Source organism: Colletotrichum destructivum, chromosome 3, assembly GCF_034447905.1.
Source record: "Colletotrichum destructivum chromosome 3, complete sequence".
NCBI classification, from domain to species: Eukaryota; Fungi; Ascomycota; class Sordariomycetes; order Glomerellales; family Glomerellaceae; genus Colletotrichum; species Colletotrichum destructivum.
In genome coordinates, this window is record NC_085898.1 from 2,255,826 (window position 1) to 2,272,983 (window position 17,158).

Here is a 17,158-nt window from a genome sequence, read left to right on the forward strand (position 1 = left end):
CAGCCAATGCAAAAATAAACACTTTCCCAGATTCTCCCTACCTTTCTTGTATTCTTTGATACTACCACGTCTCGATTGGCTTGGTCTCACTCTTGAATGCTGGGGCCCTTGGGGGTCCCGCTTTAGTAGCTCTCATCCTGGTACACTGGATGCGGGGCACTATCGAGTCTAGCAGCGGTCAGTTTTTGCGCTGAAGCACTGATTGGATAGTCACGGTACGGCGGGGTTACAGATTTCTGCAAGGCTGACAAGCAGCTTCAAAAAAATTTGGTCGGGGAAGGTCCTGGTGAGCAACCAACATTTCTCATTTTCAAATCTCAACAGCACAATCCGCCCTCGACCAACGATTTCTTAAATACACAATCTACCGCAAGGGACGCTGGAACTCTCTTCTCGGATCCCATCTTTCGTCATCAACTTTGACCAACCCAAGAACCCCCTGGATATATATATATCCTAAAGAGTCTCATCAGCCCATAATGGAGTCCTCAGCGGCCCAGGTGAAGGTTAACTTCACGACAACGCACGAAGACCTTCAGTTGGACGAGAGCAAGAGACAATTGATCGTGCCGGCAGGTATGTACTGAGACATCGCAGGGGGGCCAATGGGGCTCTTTTGTATCGACAGAAGCTGACATATGTCTCTCTTTCCCCAGATATCAAACGATATGGCCTGTCAAGGATATTGAACTCCGAGTCGATGCTCAACACGTCGTCGCCCGTGCCCCTTGACTTCCTCGTCAACGGAACCTTCTTGCGAACCACGATTGAAGAATACCTCAAGGAGAATGGCCTCTCGCTCGAGACGACCATCACCCTGCAGTATGTTCGCAGTCTGCTGCCCCCAGTCTACGAGGCCTCGTTCGAGCACGACGACTGGGTCGCTGCCGTCGACGTCCTCTCGGCCACATCGGCCGCGGGCCGCTGGTCCGGCGACGCCCTCGCCCACGGCCAGGACCGCATCCTCTCGGCCAGCTACGACGGCCTTGTGCGTGTCTGGGACGGTTCCGGCCAGTGCCTGGCGACGTCCCCCTCGACCCGCGCCGGGGGCCACGCCAAGCTCCTGACGGACGCCAAGTTCCTCTCCTCGTCGCAGGTTGCCTCGGTCGGGCTGGATCAGAAGGTTCTCGTCTGGAAATACACAGAGTCGGCCGACCGCTTCTCGGGCGAGCTCAAGCCAACGCTCGAGCTGCACGGCCACAAAAAGATGATCAACTCGCTCGCCGTCCACGGTCCCTCCAAGAAACTCCTCACGGCCTCGGCTGACGGCCGTGTCGGTCTCTGGCTGGCGTCCAAGAAGGGCAGCCCGGACGTCGACGCCGACGACATCCCCGCGACGCACGCCAGCAGCGTCAAGCGCGCCAAGCTCTCCAACTCGTCCGTCACGGTGCCGCAGAAGGGCGCCCTCGCCATGATCCACGCCCACGCCGATGCCTCCGTCACGGGCGCCGCCTTTCACCCGACCGACCCCACCGTCGCCTACTCCGTCTCGGCCGACCACACCCTCCGTACCCTCGACTTGACCACGGCCTCCGTCGTCTCGACCCTGACAACGCTTCACCCGCTTCTCTGCCTGGCGCCCATGCCGCGCAACTCTTCTCTCGTCGCCGCGGGCTCCGCCGCCCGTCACGTCGCCCTCCTCGACCCTCGCGTCTCGGCCTCGGCCACCTCGGTTCTCACTCTTCGCGGCCACGCCAACATGATCTCGGCCCTCGCGCCCTCCCCGGACAACGACTACAGCCTGGCCTCGGCCTCGCATGATGGCACCGTGAAGATCTGGGACTTGCGGAGCGTGCGGCCCGCCACCAAGGACGAGGGCGGCGGCAGCGCCAGCGAGGCCGTCTACAGCATTAGCAGGGAGTGGCTGAAGGGCAAGAAGACGCCCGCCGGCGGCGAGGGCGCAAAGGTGTTCGCCCTCGCGTGGGACCAGACGTGGGGCATCGTCAGCGGCGGTGAGGATAAGAAGGTGCAGATCAATAGGGGGAGGGATCTCGTTGCTTGATCGTGAGGGGGTGGTAAGGGAGGTGATGGGATGTGCGGGGATAAAAAAGGGTGGACCGCCTTTTCCGCGGTGGAAAAGATCGTAAAGATATTCACGGGGTGCGTGTGGGTTAGTGTGTGCATGTCGGTTGGGAAAAGTTTGCTGGCATCGGAGAAAAAAGGCTATAGACTACAAGAATAATACCCCCAAAATCTGTTCAAGGCAGGCAACGTAGGACGCTTCGTGATACATCCGACGACGGCGAAACAATTCACAGTTTGCACCGTCTGCGTCGCGTGATGGAACAGATAATAGGCCCACGTCCGGACGACGATGATGATAATGACGACCCCCCCACCCCCTGAACTCCTCGCAAGTTGGAAACATCCTTGAACCCAACCAGGAAATCGCGATGAGCGTCCCATCCCCAAAACACTAACCCCTGAAGCCATCATTACTTTAGGTCTGCCACATGTGCTCGCTGAGCCCCAGCATCTTGTCCGCCATCTGCCTCTTGGCGGCGCTGGCGATCCCCCGCTCCGGGTTCGCAACCTGCTCGCTGAAGCACAGCTCCAGCAGGGTCCGCAGCTCCTCGTAGCCGAACGTGTCGGCGGGGTCGGCGTGCTCGTCCTTATCCTTGTCCTCGCGAGCTTTTTCGACGATGGCGTCGGGTCCCTTGTCGAAGAGGGCAAAGTAGTTTGACGCGCGCGCGAGGTCGACACCCTCCTCGACGTTCTTGAGGTTCTGCTGCAGCACGAGAATGTTGAGCTGCATGCGGCCGCAACCCTTTGCGTTCATGGGCGACACGAAGGCCGCATTGGTGACAAGGTACGCATTGATCAGCAGGCCCAGGCCGGTGCGGATGAAGGCCGTCTCTTTGGCGCGGAGGTAGCGCGCGATGGTCTCGTCGTAAAGTACGAGGTCCGAGTTGAGAGTTAGTATCTGCGGGTCCGGCTCCGTGACTTCCTGGTCAAGGAGGTAGGGCGCCGTGTCTGTGGAGAGCGCAGTGCGGAGGGAGTAGATGATCTCGCAGCGGATCTCCATATGGAGGGTCAGGAGCGCGGTGGCGGCGAGCTCTTCGAAGGACGAGACAATGCCGTCGAAAGCCCTGTCGATCCTGTTAGCGGGGAGAGGGTCGAAACGGAGGGTGTCGGAAAGGGGGAACTCACTGGACGGTTTCCTGCGTCATGGGGAGATACACAGGGCCATTTTCGTTGGTGGCTTTGTTGGGGTCGTTCATCAGCGTCCACCGCTTGCTCGAGCCTCGGTTTAGGTGTGGGCGTGACGAGTCTGATTCGTTTCGAGTGATGTGACGGAGACCCGAGATCTTGACCGCGAGCCATTTCATGCTGGTGTACAGAAGGCAAAGCGACGAGATGGTGTCCTTGTCCTGGATAATGTCGGCCATCTCCATGCGCTTCTCGTTGGTCTGGACGATAAGCAGACCGACTTCCTTCTCCAAGAGCTCACGCTCCAGCGTATCCGATGTCCACAGTTGCTTTATCGTCTCTTGGACATCGCCCTCTTCCAGGGCCATTGCTGCTGACATGCGCAGCTTCGTAGGTTCGCCCGCCTGCGCCTGCGTTTTGCTCACCAGCGACTTGTACCACCCGAAGCAGCGGTCATAGTATCTCATCATCTGGGTGATGATGAGCGTGCTTAGGGCTTGGTCATGGGGAATTGTGCCCAGCATGCGGCAGAAAGCTGTGACAATGGCAAAGAAGGCAGTTGTACCCTTGAAAACTGGCCGCCTAGCGACTTGGGTCCACTCCTGGTCTGTCAAAAATGTGTCGGCTTCGCCGAAGATGGTGTCGCTGAGCTTGCCAAGAGTCTCGTCCAGCTGGGGCTGGAATACGTTGACCAGGAAGTTATCCAGGAAAGACGTCAGTGTGCTAGTGGCAAGATCCGAGCCCGGGGGGACAATCATTTTGAGGCGCTGGAGAAAGACGAGGGTGGGTGGAAGAAGCAAACTCATGTTGAAGACACTGGGCTCAACGAGGGACTTGTAGGTCCCGGTCGTCTGCTTGTTCTCCCAGCCCGAGGTTCCGCCTCTCCTGGTGTTGCCGATGTCCAAGACCGGCCGTTTCTTGTCAGCGCCGGATTTTCGAGATGTGTCCGTCAGACCGGGGACCGCAGCCCGGATGATGCTCTCTAGAGCGTCGTATTCTGTCGTCATATCTACGGCCTTTGGGTCGCTGTCGGCGAACTTGAAAAGATGTTCCCGAGCGGCGTCCTTCTTGCCATTGATGTTAGCACCAGGCTTTGGTGACGTGCTGAACTGGTACACATCGGCGTCTGTTGTAACATAATTGTGCAGTAGGGAACGGATCTCGTTTTGATATAGGTTCCAGAGCTCCTTGAAGCTTCCCAGCAACGCGCTGTTGTTCCCAGCACCCTCCCGCCGGATGAGCGCCTTGATCGACTCGTGGAACACGCGATGACCCTCGGCAATGGCCTCGAACTTGCCAAATAACGTCCACAGCAGGTCGTAGATGACGTCCGCTCTCATCTGCGTCTCCCGGTTGCCGTAAATATGCAGCCCTTGGGTGTTGGCAGAGCCGCCGCGCAATGAGCTTGGATGCCGTTGGTCGACCTCCCGAAGCGTCTCGTTGACAATTGTAAACAGCTCGACAGGCAACCTCTGCTTGAGAGTGTCGACGGCGGTCTCCAGCCTTCCCAGCTTGTTTAGGGACTCTACCAGCAGAGATACGTAGGAGAACGTGTCAGCCTCCGGGTTCTTAGCTGGATCCTCGGCCACCGTCCCTTCGAAGTCCATGGCGTCCAGTACTTGGTGAAATGGGGCAATGGTAATCGATTCGTAGTTGCCCTCCTTGAACGCGCCCTGAGTCTTGGCCAGGTTCTGCCACCGCTCCTGACAGTAGGGCGACTTCAGGTACAGGTGTTCGTGAAGCTCCTCGACCAGAATATCCATAATCGCCGTGTCTTGGTTGGCGAGGTAGCCCCGCAGATCACTCAAGGCGCCAATGTCGTCCAGCTCCGGTTTCCGCAGCTTTCGCAACGCATTCTGCAGCACCTCGACTGCGCTCAGGAATCGCTTCTCGGAGATGCGTGCTTCCAGCTGGTCTGGCACCAAGCGCAGCTCCTCCAGCTCGTTCAGGGTCGTGAGAAGCTCGTCGTAAGCCTGCGATGTGGCCGAGAGCTTTTTGAGGTCAGGGTCCGACGTGCAGAGGCTCACTTTGGAGGTCAAGAGTGAGTCCTTGAGCGCGCGCACTCGCTTTTGCGACGCCTGGATGCTGCCCTGGATCTTGTGGAACGTTCCGATCGAGCTGTTGAAGCCCTGATGGTGCTCGTGGACGATTCCTTTGAGGGAGCTCTGCAGGTATTCGTGCGTCTGTCGAAACTTGTTATAGTCGTGGGCGCGGCCGACGGAGCTGGTATCGAGGAGCTGGAGGGCAAGCTGAACGGGTACACAGTCGGTCTGGCACATGGCCGGCCACTCCAGCTTAATGTGCTCGAGTACCTGGCCAATCTGCCGCTCGGCATTCGTCTCCTGGATACGCTCGCGACTGCGAATCGGCGGCGGTCCTCCACTTCGGAGGGAAGGAGGTGATCGCGGGTTCATCGTCGGCGGTGACCCAACGGCGTACCGGTCGCCTTTGTCGCTACCGCTGTAGCCATCGCCGTACGGATCGTAGTCTTCTTCGCGCCTACCAAAGTTGCCGTAGCCGTTGCCGTTGCGGTAACCACCACCACCGCCGTACCGGTTCGACATGATGGAGGCGCGGGTGTGGGTAGCGATTTAGGCGGTTGGGAGGGAGGGAAATCGCATCGCGGATCGGGGTATCTAAGAGTTGGCGAGTTTGGAGAGGTTTTCGAGGTGGAAGGAGAGAGAAATAGAGAGATAAATAGAGAGAGGGATTCGGATTACCGGTATGTTGCGACCCTTGAAGCCTCCGTGTCCCTTATGCTGTCGTAGCCGTGGTCAGGTTGAAGAAAGAGAGGCTCTTGACCTGGAAGTCGAAGTTGGTTCTAGGGACGTCAAAGGTGCTGCCGGCACCCCGCTGCAGCGACAGCAGAGCAGCTAGCTAGGGGGTTTCGGACTCTAGCCCAGCCATTCGTATGCACGTTTCAGCGATGTTTGGATTTGGTCTGGGGCATTTAGTGGCTCGCCTCAGTGGTCAAAGCCGATTCCCCACTGCCCCCGGGCGGCCGCCATGCGACGCAAGTGGCCCACCCTACCGTCCTCTCGCGCCCGCGGACGCTTCTTTCTCAACTCCCGACTCCGACGCTGGGACCGGGGCTGTCGACCGAGTTCATTACTATTCTCACCCTGACTCCCTGACGGTGAGAGCGCAGCTGAAGATCAAGTCCTCTCGATCGCCGTCTCATAAGGGCCAGTATACTGCACTGCATTTGCCGCCATGCCTGATCAGTTTCCTATCCAGCCCATTGGACGGTTCTATGCTGCAAGCCAGCCGGTCAAACGACCCAAGGTATGTACACTACCTATGCAACACTGTCCCTCGATACGACCTTCTTGGTTGCATGGGTTGCCGCTCATATCCTCAAGCAAATACTTGAGCGCCTCTTCTGACGCAACCCAGGAGTTTGCTTGCTTCTCATACGACGATAACCATGACTTCCATCTAGGCGACTCTTCTGTGAGGTACTATTATACACCAGCCCTAGGCACCGACCTATCCAAAGGCTACGACAGCTTCATCAAGCACGATGACTCGAAACCTGAGCACCTCGGGGCCTTACTCAAGACCATCAAGGCTCATGAAGAAGAGAAAGGAGAGAAAATCGATGCGCAGATTGTGACATGGCGTGGCATGATGACCAAAGTAGGAGTCTTCATTTGTTATCAGGTAACTCTCAGCTAACCTCCGCTCAGATTATGGCGTCACCTTTTGAGGACCGTGATGGGTCAGTCGTTCATATCTCAGTGCAGATGGTACGAACAGAAACTGACGGCAGACCCAGATTTGAAATGAACGCAACGCTGTACCAAGTGCGCATGAACAACCCCCCCTCCCCCCTTTGCCCGTGACTTGGTCCTTGACTGAGCTGACCCGACTCAGGACTGCATGTATGACGCTATGCAACGGCACGTCACTGCAATGGGACTGACTTCCACCTAGATTCATTGAAGAGAACCACGAGTACAAGGTCGCGTCCCAAAAGCAACAGAATGCGCAACAGCGACGGGGACCGATCCCTCCGGAAGTGATGCAATTCTGGGGTATGAAGCACAACCCATCTGCAAAGGGGAAAGCGAAAGCTTACCATGGAAGCAGGCTACAAGTTTGAGACCTTGGCGACGCTCCCTGCCCCTTGGGGCGATACTTCCAGAGAATACATCGACAACAGGGATGAGGAGGTGGTGAACAACAAAGCCCAGTACTGCTCCGTTGTCCGGACGGGTATCGGGCCAACCGTCATCTGCATAGGTGGCGAAGTCGACGCCGGTACGTCCCCCTTCCCTTCCCGTTCCCCCGCCCATCGTGCTCTCTCGGGAAACACGCTGACAACCCGAACACAAAGTTTGGGACTCGAAGCCCTCGAAGCCCGGCGCTCCCACGAACTGGGTTGAGCTCAAGACGAGCCTCGCCATCCGCGATGACCGCGACGTCGACAACTTCCACCGCAAGCTCATGAAGTTCTGGATCCAGTCGTTCCTCCTCGGCGTCCCCAAGATCATCGTCGGCTTCCGCAACCGCCAGGGCATTCTCACAGGCCTCGAGGAGATCGAGACGGAGAAGATCCCGGAGACGGTGCAGCGTCGCGGCAAGGCGACGTGGAACGCCGACATGTGTGTCAACTTTGCCGCCGACTTTCTCGTTTGTGAGTCCCCCCTCTCCCAGCATTTCATAAATTCTTGTCCGCTCCGCAGCGGAGATCATGCACGCGAGAGAATGGGCTGTTGACTGGAAGAACAGGGTTACGGCAGACCATCAACGACGACGGTGTGTGGAGAATACGCAGACGGGCTGGGGAGCCGACTATTGAGGTGTTCAAAATCGACGAGGCCGGGCACGGTGAGCTCTTGACGGACGACTTCATCAACTGGAGGATCAAGCTCTCGATGAAGAGCACGGCCCTGGAGCCGGAGCCGGAGCAGGAGCCGGGGTCGGAACCATAGTCATCAGAGATGATCTATAAACCGCGAGACCAACCCTTTCCCGGAAGCAAAAAAAGTCACATTGGCATCGGGCCTGACAACCGTTGCGCAAGTCCATTTTATTGTAGACGCAATCTCAACGCCACTACCTACAAGGTATCTAACTAGTGCCAAAGCAAACCCGAACCAAAAACGCCCAACCCCAGAAAAAGAAAACCGCCCCAAGCGACGCAGACGAACCTGGACCGGCCGTGTAGATGTCATTAGTCGTGAAAGCTACATAGTCGGGAGTCCATCATCGTCGTCTTCGAAGAAAATAAGGTGGGGAAAACCAGAAAATCCAACTCCGGGGAAATTCCAATCTTGTCAAATGTCGAAGAGGAATGACAGAAGGAGACAAGCAAACTCTCCCGATGCTTTTGTGTATGTGTGCTGTCCAACCCAGTATGTTGTGACGTGGTCGTACACTCTCATCATACAGCGTGTTCTCATGAGTAATAATGTTGCGCCAGTCTTGAAAGATGGGCTCCTCAGCGATCATCTCGAGCCATTTATGGCTGTCTAGACCGCTGGCCACCTGATTCTTAACCCCTCAGTCCAACGACCGTAGAGCACATCGGACAGTTGCTTGCAGTGCTCCATGCCGGGAGGGGGCTGACGGCCGGGATACTTGGCCTCCACAGCCGCCTTTTCTCTCTCGCGGTCCTTCTCGGCCGACTCGGGCGTGGCAATCGACCCGTTGCGCCTCCTATGGCTCTTCAGGTGCGGGTTGTTTGAAGCCATCACTAGCTTGTTCGGGCTTCCCGAGGATGGCGTCGCCGCAGCACTCCTGATGATGACCGTTCCTTGGGGGGTATCTTCAGACGGCATCTTGATCGCCTGTTGAGGCATGAGAGCAGCATTCAGCTTAGCGTCCTGTGACACAGCAGTCATCAGGTTCTGCATCAGGTGGTAGGCACCTTCGGGGTCGACTGAATCCAAGAGCTCAAAAGCATCTGTGAGCTTGGCAAGCGCCTCCCGCTTCTGCATGCCTGACGTTTGCGCGTGGAGTTCGGCGAGAGTGGGATCCAGGGCTTTGTTGAACAGTCGCCGGCCGAGCAACGCCTCTTTGCTGCTGGGCTCGACTGCCGAGGCCCGCGGCGGTGCTTTGTTCTCGTTGCCGTACGTTCCCTCGGGGGAGGTGTCCTCGTAGGCCGTGGTAGACCCGTCTGAGGGGACCCGGCGGAAGAGCCGCACGGAAGAGCCAGAGTTGCCGTACGACATGTCTGGCTGTAGGGGTCGTCTGGCGACGGTCGAGCGGGGTGAACCGTTTGCTTGGATCTGTGTGCCCGAAGCCTGGCGGCCCGAGGGCTGTCGGCGCACAGTCGACCGGCGGACAGTTCCGGAAGCGGGAGACGAGGGACCGAGCGGAGCGTCCTTGAGGTCGAGGCGGCGCATTGCCTCTTCTGCCGCAAAGTAGGACGGCTTCCGTGCATGGCCATTCGGGCGTTTGGGTGCCACCGACTTGACCGTGTCGAACACCCATTCATCCGAGTCGTCCCTATGCGACATCGTATGCAGCGTCTCTTGGTAAAATATGGGGTGCGACTTTCGGTTTTGGTTGGCATCCCACATCTGCTTGCGAGCAATAAGCTCTTGGAGGGCCTCCACCTTGCCAGCTGATCTGATGAACCGGTGGCGGAGGAGATCTTTCGCTGAAGGTCTGCGGTCGGAGTCTTTGACGAGACACTGAGCGACGAAGTCTCGGAAGTCTTTGCTGAAGTTGTTCTCCAAGCGAGGAGGGGGGTTCTTGGGGATGTGGAAGAGAACCTTCATCGGGTGGATGTGTGCCAGGGGGGGTTCGCCGTTGGCCATCTCCATGGCGGTGATGCCGAGGGACCAAATGTCTGCCTTGAAGCCGTAACCGTCCTGCTGGATCACCTCGGGCGCCATCCAAAAAGGGGTCCCGACAAAGGTGTTCCTCTGGGACTTGATGTTGGTCAACTGGGCAGCAACGCCAAAGTCGGCCAACTTGACCTTGCCTGCCTCAGATAGAAGAACATTGGCGGCCTTGATATCTCGGTGAATCTTGCCTTCAGCATGCAGGTATTCAAGGCCGCGAAGAAGCTCACGGCAGATGATGGCAATGTGGACCTCGGCGAAGTTGGCAGGTTTAAGCTGAGTTATGGTTAGCAAACGAGGATACGACAGATTTGTTGCGCCTGGCGACTTACCAAGTCCAGACATGAACCGCCACCGAGAAACTCCATAACGATCCAGAGCTTATGGCCGCGCAGAAAGCTGCCTTTGTATTGCGTGACGAAAGAACTGGCGCATGTACTCAGCACGGCGATCTCGCCCTGGATCTCTTGAATGTCATCTTCGCTGGACTCGAGGTCAATCTGCGCGCAGGGGTTGGTCAGCCAAGTTCAGGCATGTCGAGCAGAGGATGAATAACGGGTCAACTTACATGTTTGATAGCGACGGTCTCGCCGGTGGCCTTCTCAATGGCCTTATAAACGACACCAAAGCTTCCACCTTATTGTCCTGTCAGCGCGACTGCGCAGCAAGGCTCGCGATCAAGGCAAGACTTACGACCGAGCTCCTCCAGTACCTGATAGTGTTCGGCAACACCCTCGTCGGCCATCGCGGCCGATTTGGACGTCATTGAATCGGCGTAATCGCTCAATCGAGTTCCCGGCAGCAGAGATGGAGTAAGAGAAAGGGAGGAGCTGGCGGCGCTGGGCCCGGAGTCCTAGGACGAGGGATTTCGAGGGAAGCGTTGCGCTGGTGAAGCGGGCGGGATGCTGGGAATGAGTTTCGAGAGAAGAAATGGGTATCCAGGGAATGGGGCTGTCGTCTGTCAGTCAGGACGGCTTGACTTGTAATATTTAGGCCGGGCCAAAAAGAAAATGGGTGTAATAAAGCAAGCGGATCGGCACAAGACGGGTTGCTTGGGACAGTAGGCGGCGGGCGTCTAGGATCAAGTCAAGGTGCTCTCTTCCTTTTTTTCTGTTCCTTTTTTTTTTCCTTGGTCGTGGGTGTTCGGTCGGTCGGTCGATCTCTGTGTTGGTGTGCTTCGTCGCAAAGCTCGGGCCCTTTGTTTACTTTCTTCCGTTTTGGTATAGCTGGGGAGCTCCGGGGGGACCGCAATTAGCACCAGGGGGTAAACTACGAACCAGGGCGAGTCAGCCGATGATGCGACGAAAAAGCAAACGAAAAGAGGCCGATCAAGAGCCGCTGTTTCTGAAGCATCGTGAGGTTCGCGAACAAGAAAAAGCGAACTGGAGGGGAAGCGGATGAGAGTAATGGTATTAGCAGCAGGGTGGGTGGTATTTTAGTGACTGATATGCAGGAGAGCAGAAGAGAATGCAATGTGTGGTCATTGATCAAGAGAGCAAACCTCTCGTGCGAGGGCGTCTGCGTCGTCTGCGTGCCAGAGTGATGCGAGCGTGACCTTGATTTCACCTGCAACATAGAAGAGACGCCCGCCAGTGTGTCTGAGTCTCTCTCTTTCTCTCAGTCTCCTCCCTCCCCTGCTCTTGGTGTCGTCCAAGCTTCCTGTGACCTTATTCGCTGGCGAGCACTAGCCGCGTTGCCTTGCAGATTCTGGTTGCCAACCCAAGCGGACAGGAGACAACAGACGACGGCATGCAGGGCCTACCCCATGAGACGGTGCTGAGTTGTCACTCGCACTAAGACGGAGTGCCTGCTTTCTCGACAGAGTCTATTCGCAGAGAGGGACCTACCCGCTTGGTACTCTTCGTAGTCCCTCCGCTGCTGGGAGACAAGCCTTTTGCCGATTGAGGGAACAGGGGGGTCCTCTCCTCTCCCGAGTCTGGGAATGGCGAGTGAGGCGGCATGGTAGTCGGTGCTGGTGGGTGGCAGCGTGTGGGCGGCGACGTAAAACTAGGCACTCCATGGGCGGCGGTAATATCGAGACTTGGATCAGGCAAGCTGAAGAGAAGGTTAACAGTGGGAATCTCAACAGGACAGGCAGGGCGGGCACCTTGCTCGGCATCGCAGGCGGTGACCAAAGATGTCCAAGACTTCTCCAAGGTCCAGGGGCCATAGATGTGCTCTCCCCCTAGGCTTAGCGCGGCGCCAAAGAGGGTCCACTAGTCGCCGGTGGAGATGCGCCAGCCGCACAAGAAGGTCGTAACCCGTTTGCAAGCTCGAGCCTGGATTGTCCCTGACTCCTCCCTCGTCCCGATTGCCTTTTGCCCCAGGTCAATCAGCCCGTCCAGTGTTTGGAGGGCGCCCCCCCGATATCCCCCCGCCAACGAGCCCCTCTGTTTGTTGGTTGCCCCGGGTCCTCACCCCCCCCCCCCCCCCCCGGCCGTCACTGACATTCACCGCATCCCCTTCTTGGAAGTCGTGTCCGACAAGTAGACTTTCCCACTTGTCTGCCATCATCATCTCCCACACTCACACGCACCACACTCACACTTGGACCTCAGCGCGCCGATTCCCTGGTTACCCACTCACTCTAACAAGGTCATTGTCGCTGTGCACGCGAGACGATTTTGCATTCCTCACCACCATCTTCCAAGGGTCGGCGAGAGCAAAAAATTCCCACGAGCTGAGAAAGAGTGGCCTTCTTCTCGGTTGCTCTCTTTCTCGCTTCGCCGCGGAAGCTTGAAATTGCCGTCATTCCTTGTCATTGGTTTCTGCGCCCGCGCCTCTGCATGGCCACCATCCCGTTTGCCAATCCCAACTTACATCATCGCGTCGAATAATCTTGCTGCATCGCAAGCCGGGTGTCGGGCTCTGCAAACAGCCAACCAACTCATTCGACATCAACCATCAGCTGGTCGCGGCCGGCAGTACGCACAGTTTATCACCGACGCCGGTATCGTAGCTTCAACATGGTGCCCGCACCGCCGTCATTGCCCACTCGGTTTCCGTGCTGGTGCAGAGCGGTATACTCCTGGGGAGGAGAGGTCTGTTGCTACAACTCGAGCTTCACACAAAAGAGCCAAGTCCAAATGCTGACTTGCCCTCCCACAGTCCAAGCGAGATCTCGGCTTCATCGAAGGCGATTTGATCGAATGTCTCAATGCCGGCGACGGCTCTTGGTGGACAGGCAGGCTATGGCGCGATCGAAGGACTGTCGGAGTCTTTCCTTCCAACTTTGTCGAGGTTCTGCCCGCCGATTTCCGTCCGACGACCAGGTCTGCCAGCCCACTTCCCGCAGACACACCGAGCCCGAGTACACCCCAAAAATCAAGGACTTTCCGAAAGCCATTCGAAGCATACGCCAAGGCGCCACACTACACCGCAGCGAAACAACCCGAAGTCTACCGGACGAACCCTCACCCGAGGCCTAGAGGACACTCTGGAGAGTCGATCCACAGCGCCGTTCTTGACAAGAGCAAGAGAGACCGATCGCCAGCGCCTGAAACCTTCCTTTCAAGAGAGAACTCTTTCAACGATGCTGCCTCGACTAGAATGCGAGCATACACGTTGCCAGCCGATACCGGCTACGTATCGCGCGGCAACTCGTTCAACGATGGCGCCCAGCAGTACGTGCCGAGAGGGAGAACCCCCGTTCCGAGGGGCAGGACACCAGTACCGAGGGAGCGGACGCCTATTCCTCCCAGAGAAAGAACACCCGTCCCCGATCACGGTCACGGATCAAGAGTGAACTCATACAACACAGAACGAGGCCCGTCTCCCATACCGCCATCTCACGGCTACGGTTCGAGAGGTGTTTCTCCTGCCCCTTCCATGAGCTACAAGCCATACCGCCCTCCTACACGGGAAAGAGTGGATTCTCCCCCACCTCCAGCACCACCTCCGCACCGACATGTAGCACCGCCGCGACACAAGCAAAGCATATCATACGATAGCCGTCACGATGTCCCCCGACAAGAGTCTAGCGCCTCTTACGAAAACCGCTTTCACGCGGGGCGACATGGCTCAGGAAACTCCTTCGACCAGCGGTTTGATGTCGCGCGCCAAGACTCAACTGCCTCATACGACAATCGGCATCCCACCCTCGACAGGCATGGCTCTCATCTCTCTTACCAAGCTCATCGACCGCCGCCGATACAAACATCCAGACTACACTCGCCATCTCCGCCTTCGCCCTCAGCCAGCCACATGACTCCCTCGCCGTTGCGCGAGGCGATGGACGGCGTGATAGAGCAGCTGGACGCCCTTGGAATGCCCCGGGATCCAACCCCTGAGCCGCCACTTGATCCATGGTCACCCGAGTCCTTCAACCTGGTCAACGACCGTGCAAGAAGGAAGAATACTCACCAAAGACCCCAGACATCCATGGGCATAGCGCAACCGGACGAGGGTTACGAGACCTGGAGTGGCGGGTCTTCGCGGGATCAATCCTACCACAACGGGCATAGGGAGGACAAGGAACATCTACCTCCACTGAGTAACTACGTCGAACGTATGGAAAGTCGTCTCAAAAAAATGCATCAACATAGCGCAAGTATGGCTGACCTTGAGGATGAGGCACCGAAGCCACCACCCAAAGGCCAGTTATACGAGAGACCCAAATCTTCGATGGGTGGACCGGAGGAGAGGAAGCTCCGCGGACGGAAGTCGGCCTACGACATTGGTCGCAACGTACTGAACAGGACGTTTACCACAAAGACCAACTCTACCAGCGCCTCTTCAGGCAATCAGAGCTCGACGACGCAGAGCAGCGACAGGAGTTTGATGAGTGGGTCGTCAGCCGGCGCCATTAGCGCTACGAGCGCAGGCAGTCTTGCTCGCAAGACTCAGAAGCGTGCTCAGAGTGCCCTCGGCATGCGCGATGTCGATATCGAGCGCCCAGAAACTCCGTTCACCGGTGTCACCTACCACAGCAGTCACGCTTCAGAGGCGTCGCGGCCAAAATCTCAAGCCGGTTTTCCTGACGACGCGGGACTCGGAGGGCTCGTCACTCCGAAGCCCGCGAAACGGAACATATTCAAAAAACTTCTTGACACGGCGAAGACGGGAGTGGCCTCCGGACGCAGTAGTATCGCAATGGGCGCCGATTCGCCCAGATCATCGCCTTTCGCCCGCTCCATGCCCAACGTCGCCGCTGGGGCCAACGCTAGCATCTCCAACCTGACCGCCATGGGAAGCTCTGGTTTCGGTAGGGAAGCGGCCAGAGACATGGGTCTCGCCAACGGAGTGGACTGGGTACAGGTTCGCAGAGACGTCAACCGGTCTAACTCTTTGAGTAAGAACGAGCGAAACGAGCGCAAGGATCGCTGCCAGATGCTCGACTACCCGGCACTGAACCCGGTCGATGAGTTGTTTGAGGGCCTGGAGGGCGATGAAGGGGCCGACGGCTTGCCTGTGGAGGATCCCATCGACTACCAGTCGCTGAACCTCACCCAAGTTGACAAGAACTCGAGGTTCGTGAGCAGTTTCCCGGCGACGACAACCGCGCAAAGCGTGGCAACGACCTATGTGTGCCGTCCCTACCGCAGCGACGTTCAGCGACTGCGAGCCATTTTCACGTGGGTGTCGGAGAAGATTCTTTGGGAAGAGGACTTTGAGGGGGAGGTCGACACCCGAAGGGTTGTGCAGTCGAAGCGAGCAAGCGCCGAGGAGTACGCCGTTCTGGTAATGGAGATGTGTTCCGCCGTTGGCATTCATTGCGAGATCATCCGTGGCTATCTCAAGACGCCCGGCGAAATCCCGGAGCACAACATCATGCCCAGGGCAAATCACTGGTGGAATGCGGTTCTAGTCGACAACGAATGGCGCATGATGGACTGCTGCATGGCTAGCCCTTCTTATCCCAGACGGCATTTCTACTCGAGCTCTAGCGGCACCGCGGCCGACTTTTGGTGGTTCCTCGCACGGCCAACGGAGCTCTGCTGGACGCATATCCCCGAACATCACACTCAGCAGCACCTCTGCCCGCCGCAGGCCCACGAAGTCCTTCTCAATCTTCCCTGCGCTTGCCCTCCCTTCTTCAAGAACATGCTCGAGATGGTCGACTATAACACGGCAGCCACCCGCATCGAAGACTTGGAGATGGTGCACATCAAGTTCAATGCCCCGCCCGACGTGGAAGTTGCTGCTGAGGTCGAGGTCCGGGCCTACACGAGAGACGCGGATGGTGACGTGTTCGAAAGCGGCGAGGTCGTGAAGAAGAGGGCCTTGGCTCAGGCGGAGTGGTTTAACGGTACCAAGCGATACACGGTTAAGGCTCTACTACCTGGCGACGAAGGCCAAGGCGTTTTGAAGATCTACGCGGGAAAGCGTGGCCTGATGCACAGCATCAAGGACATTCCACATCCGGTGGCCTTCGCACTGCCAATCATTCACACGGGCGACAACCCCCCGTATGAGTTCGTGACGCGGCATCCGACGCCCCATGCGCAGCGACACGACATTTACGTTGTTCAGCCTCAATGCCAACGTCTCGCCCTGAACAACACGTTTGTTTTCGCGATTCGGCAACATCCCAGCTCCATTGCCGGAATCGGCTCGGTGATGACGCCCTCGTCGAATCCTGGGGGCGCAAGTCCAATTCCATTTGCGAGACCGAGCTCGGCAATGAGCATGACGGCCTCCAACGCAAGCGGGTCGAACCTCAGCACGGCGGCCGGCGGTGGGAAGAAGCCAGCGAAGCTTGCAATTCAGACACCGGGCGGCAAGATCCTGCGCCTCATGCGCAAGGAGGAGCGCAGGGGAATCAGTGTCGGCAGCAGGTCCGTCGAAGAGGACCTCAGCGACGGTGGTACGTGGGAAACCATCATCAAGTGTTCGGAGAAGGGAGTGTGGAGAGGGCTGGTATTGGCGGACCGCACCGCGCGATGGTGCGTCTTCGCCGAATGGGTATGTGTTGGATGAATCATTGCATTCTGGGATTCTTTACTTCCTTTGGTCTTTCAGGCTTGCAAGGGCAACATCAAAAAGGGGAAATTGAGCGGATACGACAGGTCGATTCGGGAAGTGCATCTCTTGGCGTTTTATCTTGTGTTGGTTTTTCTTTCTCTCTTTTGTGGCATTTGGGTCCGGGTACGGGTCGGACGTCCTCCATCATCATGACTGTGGGAGTTTCTAATGTACGATACGTAATGGGAATCATGCATGTCCAGGATAGGATGGTTCTGTAACACAAAATCCACGCGTATATGGCCTTA

The 17,158-nt window shown here is 57.4% G+C and overlaps 5 protein-coding genes across 5 annotated transcripts; 3 read left to right on the plus strand and 2 right to left on the minus strand.

The window, feature by feature from the left end:
• The first annotated feature begins 280 nt into the window (after window positions 1–280).
• CDEST_04765 (Putative WD40/YVTN repeat-like-containing domain superfamily) lies at window positions 281–2,006 on the plus strand. Its single transcript, XM_062920924.1, has 2 exons — window positions 281–576; window positions 657–2,006. The coding sequence occupies exons 1-2, from the start codon at window positions 480–482 to the stop codon at window positions 2,000–2,002; spliced, it is 1,443 nt and encodes a 480-aa protein (XP_062776975.1). The 5' UTR covers window positions 281–479; the 3' UTR covers window positions 2,003–2,006.
• Window position 2,007: 1 nt separating this feature from the next.
• Window positions 2,008–6,032, minus strand: CDEST_04766 (Putative exocyst complex component Sec8). The gene is made up of 2 exons (XM_062920925.1): window positions 3,151–6,032; window positions 2,008–3,089 (listed from the first exon to the last, which is right to left on the minus strand). The coding sequence occupies exons 1-2, from the start codon at window positions 5,712–5,714 to the stop codon at window positions 2,441–2,443; spliced, it is 3,213 nt and encodes a 1,070-aa protein (XP_062776976.1). The 5' UTR covers window positions 5,715–6,032; the 3' UTR covers window positions 2,008–2,440.
• Window positions 6,033–6,363: 331 nt separating this feature from the next.
• CDEST_04767 (Putative RAI1-like family protein) lies at window positions 6,364–8,087 on the plus strand (the record flags this gene model as incomplete). Its single annotated transcript, XM_062920926.1, has 9 exons — window positions 6,364–6,435; window positions 6,547–6,789; window positions 6,840–6,871; window positions 6,929–6,956; window positions 7,027–7,034; window positions 7,087–7,187; window positions 7,243–7,413; window positions 7,490–7,789; window positions 7,885–8,087. The coding sequence occupies 9 exons, from the start codon at window positions 6,364–6,366 to the stop codon at window positions 8,085–8,087; spliced, it is 1,158 nt and encodes a 385-aa protein (XP_062776977.1).
• A 538-nt stretch (window positions 8,088–8,625) lies between these two features.
• On the minus strand, window positions 8,626–11,049 carry CDEST_04768 (Putative protein kinase). Its single transcript, XM_062920927.1, has 4 exons — window positions 10,641–11,049; window positions 10,516–10,583; window positions 10,280–10,447; window positions 8,626–10,223 (listed from the first exon to the last, which is right to left on the minus strand). Exons 1-4 carry the CDS (start codon window positions 10,711–10,713, stop codon window positions 8,628–8,630), a joined length of 1,905 nt encoding a protein of 634 aa, XP_062776978.1. The 5' UTR covers window positions 10,714–11,049; the 3' UTR covers window positions 8,626–8,627.
• A 1,418-nt stretch (window positions 11,050–12,467) lies between these two features.
• Window positions 12,468–17,151, plus strand: CDEST_04769 (Putative SH3 domain, transglutaminase, SH3-like domain superfamily). The gene is made up of 2 exons (XM_062920928.1): window positions 12,468–12,988; window positions 13,056–17,151. Exons 1-2 carry the CDS (start codon window positions 12,914–12,916, stop codon window positions 16,863–16,865), a joined length of 3,885 nt encoding a protein of 1,294 aa, XP_062776979.1. The 5' UTR covers window positions 12,468–12,913; the 3' UTR covers window positions 16,866–17,151.
• Window positions 17,152–17,158: the final 7 nt, after the last annotated feature.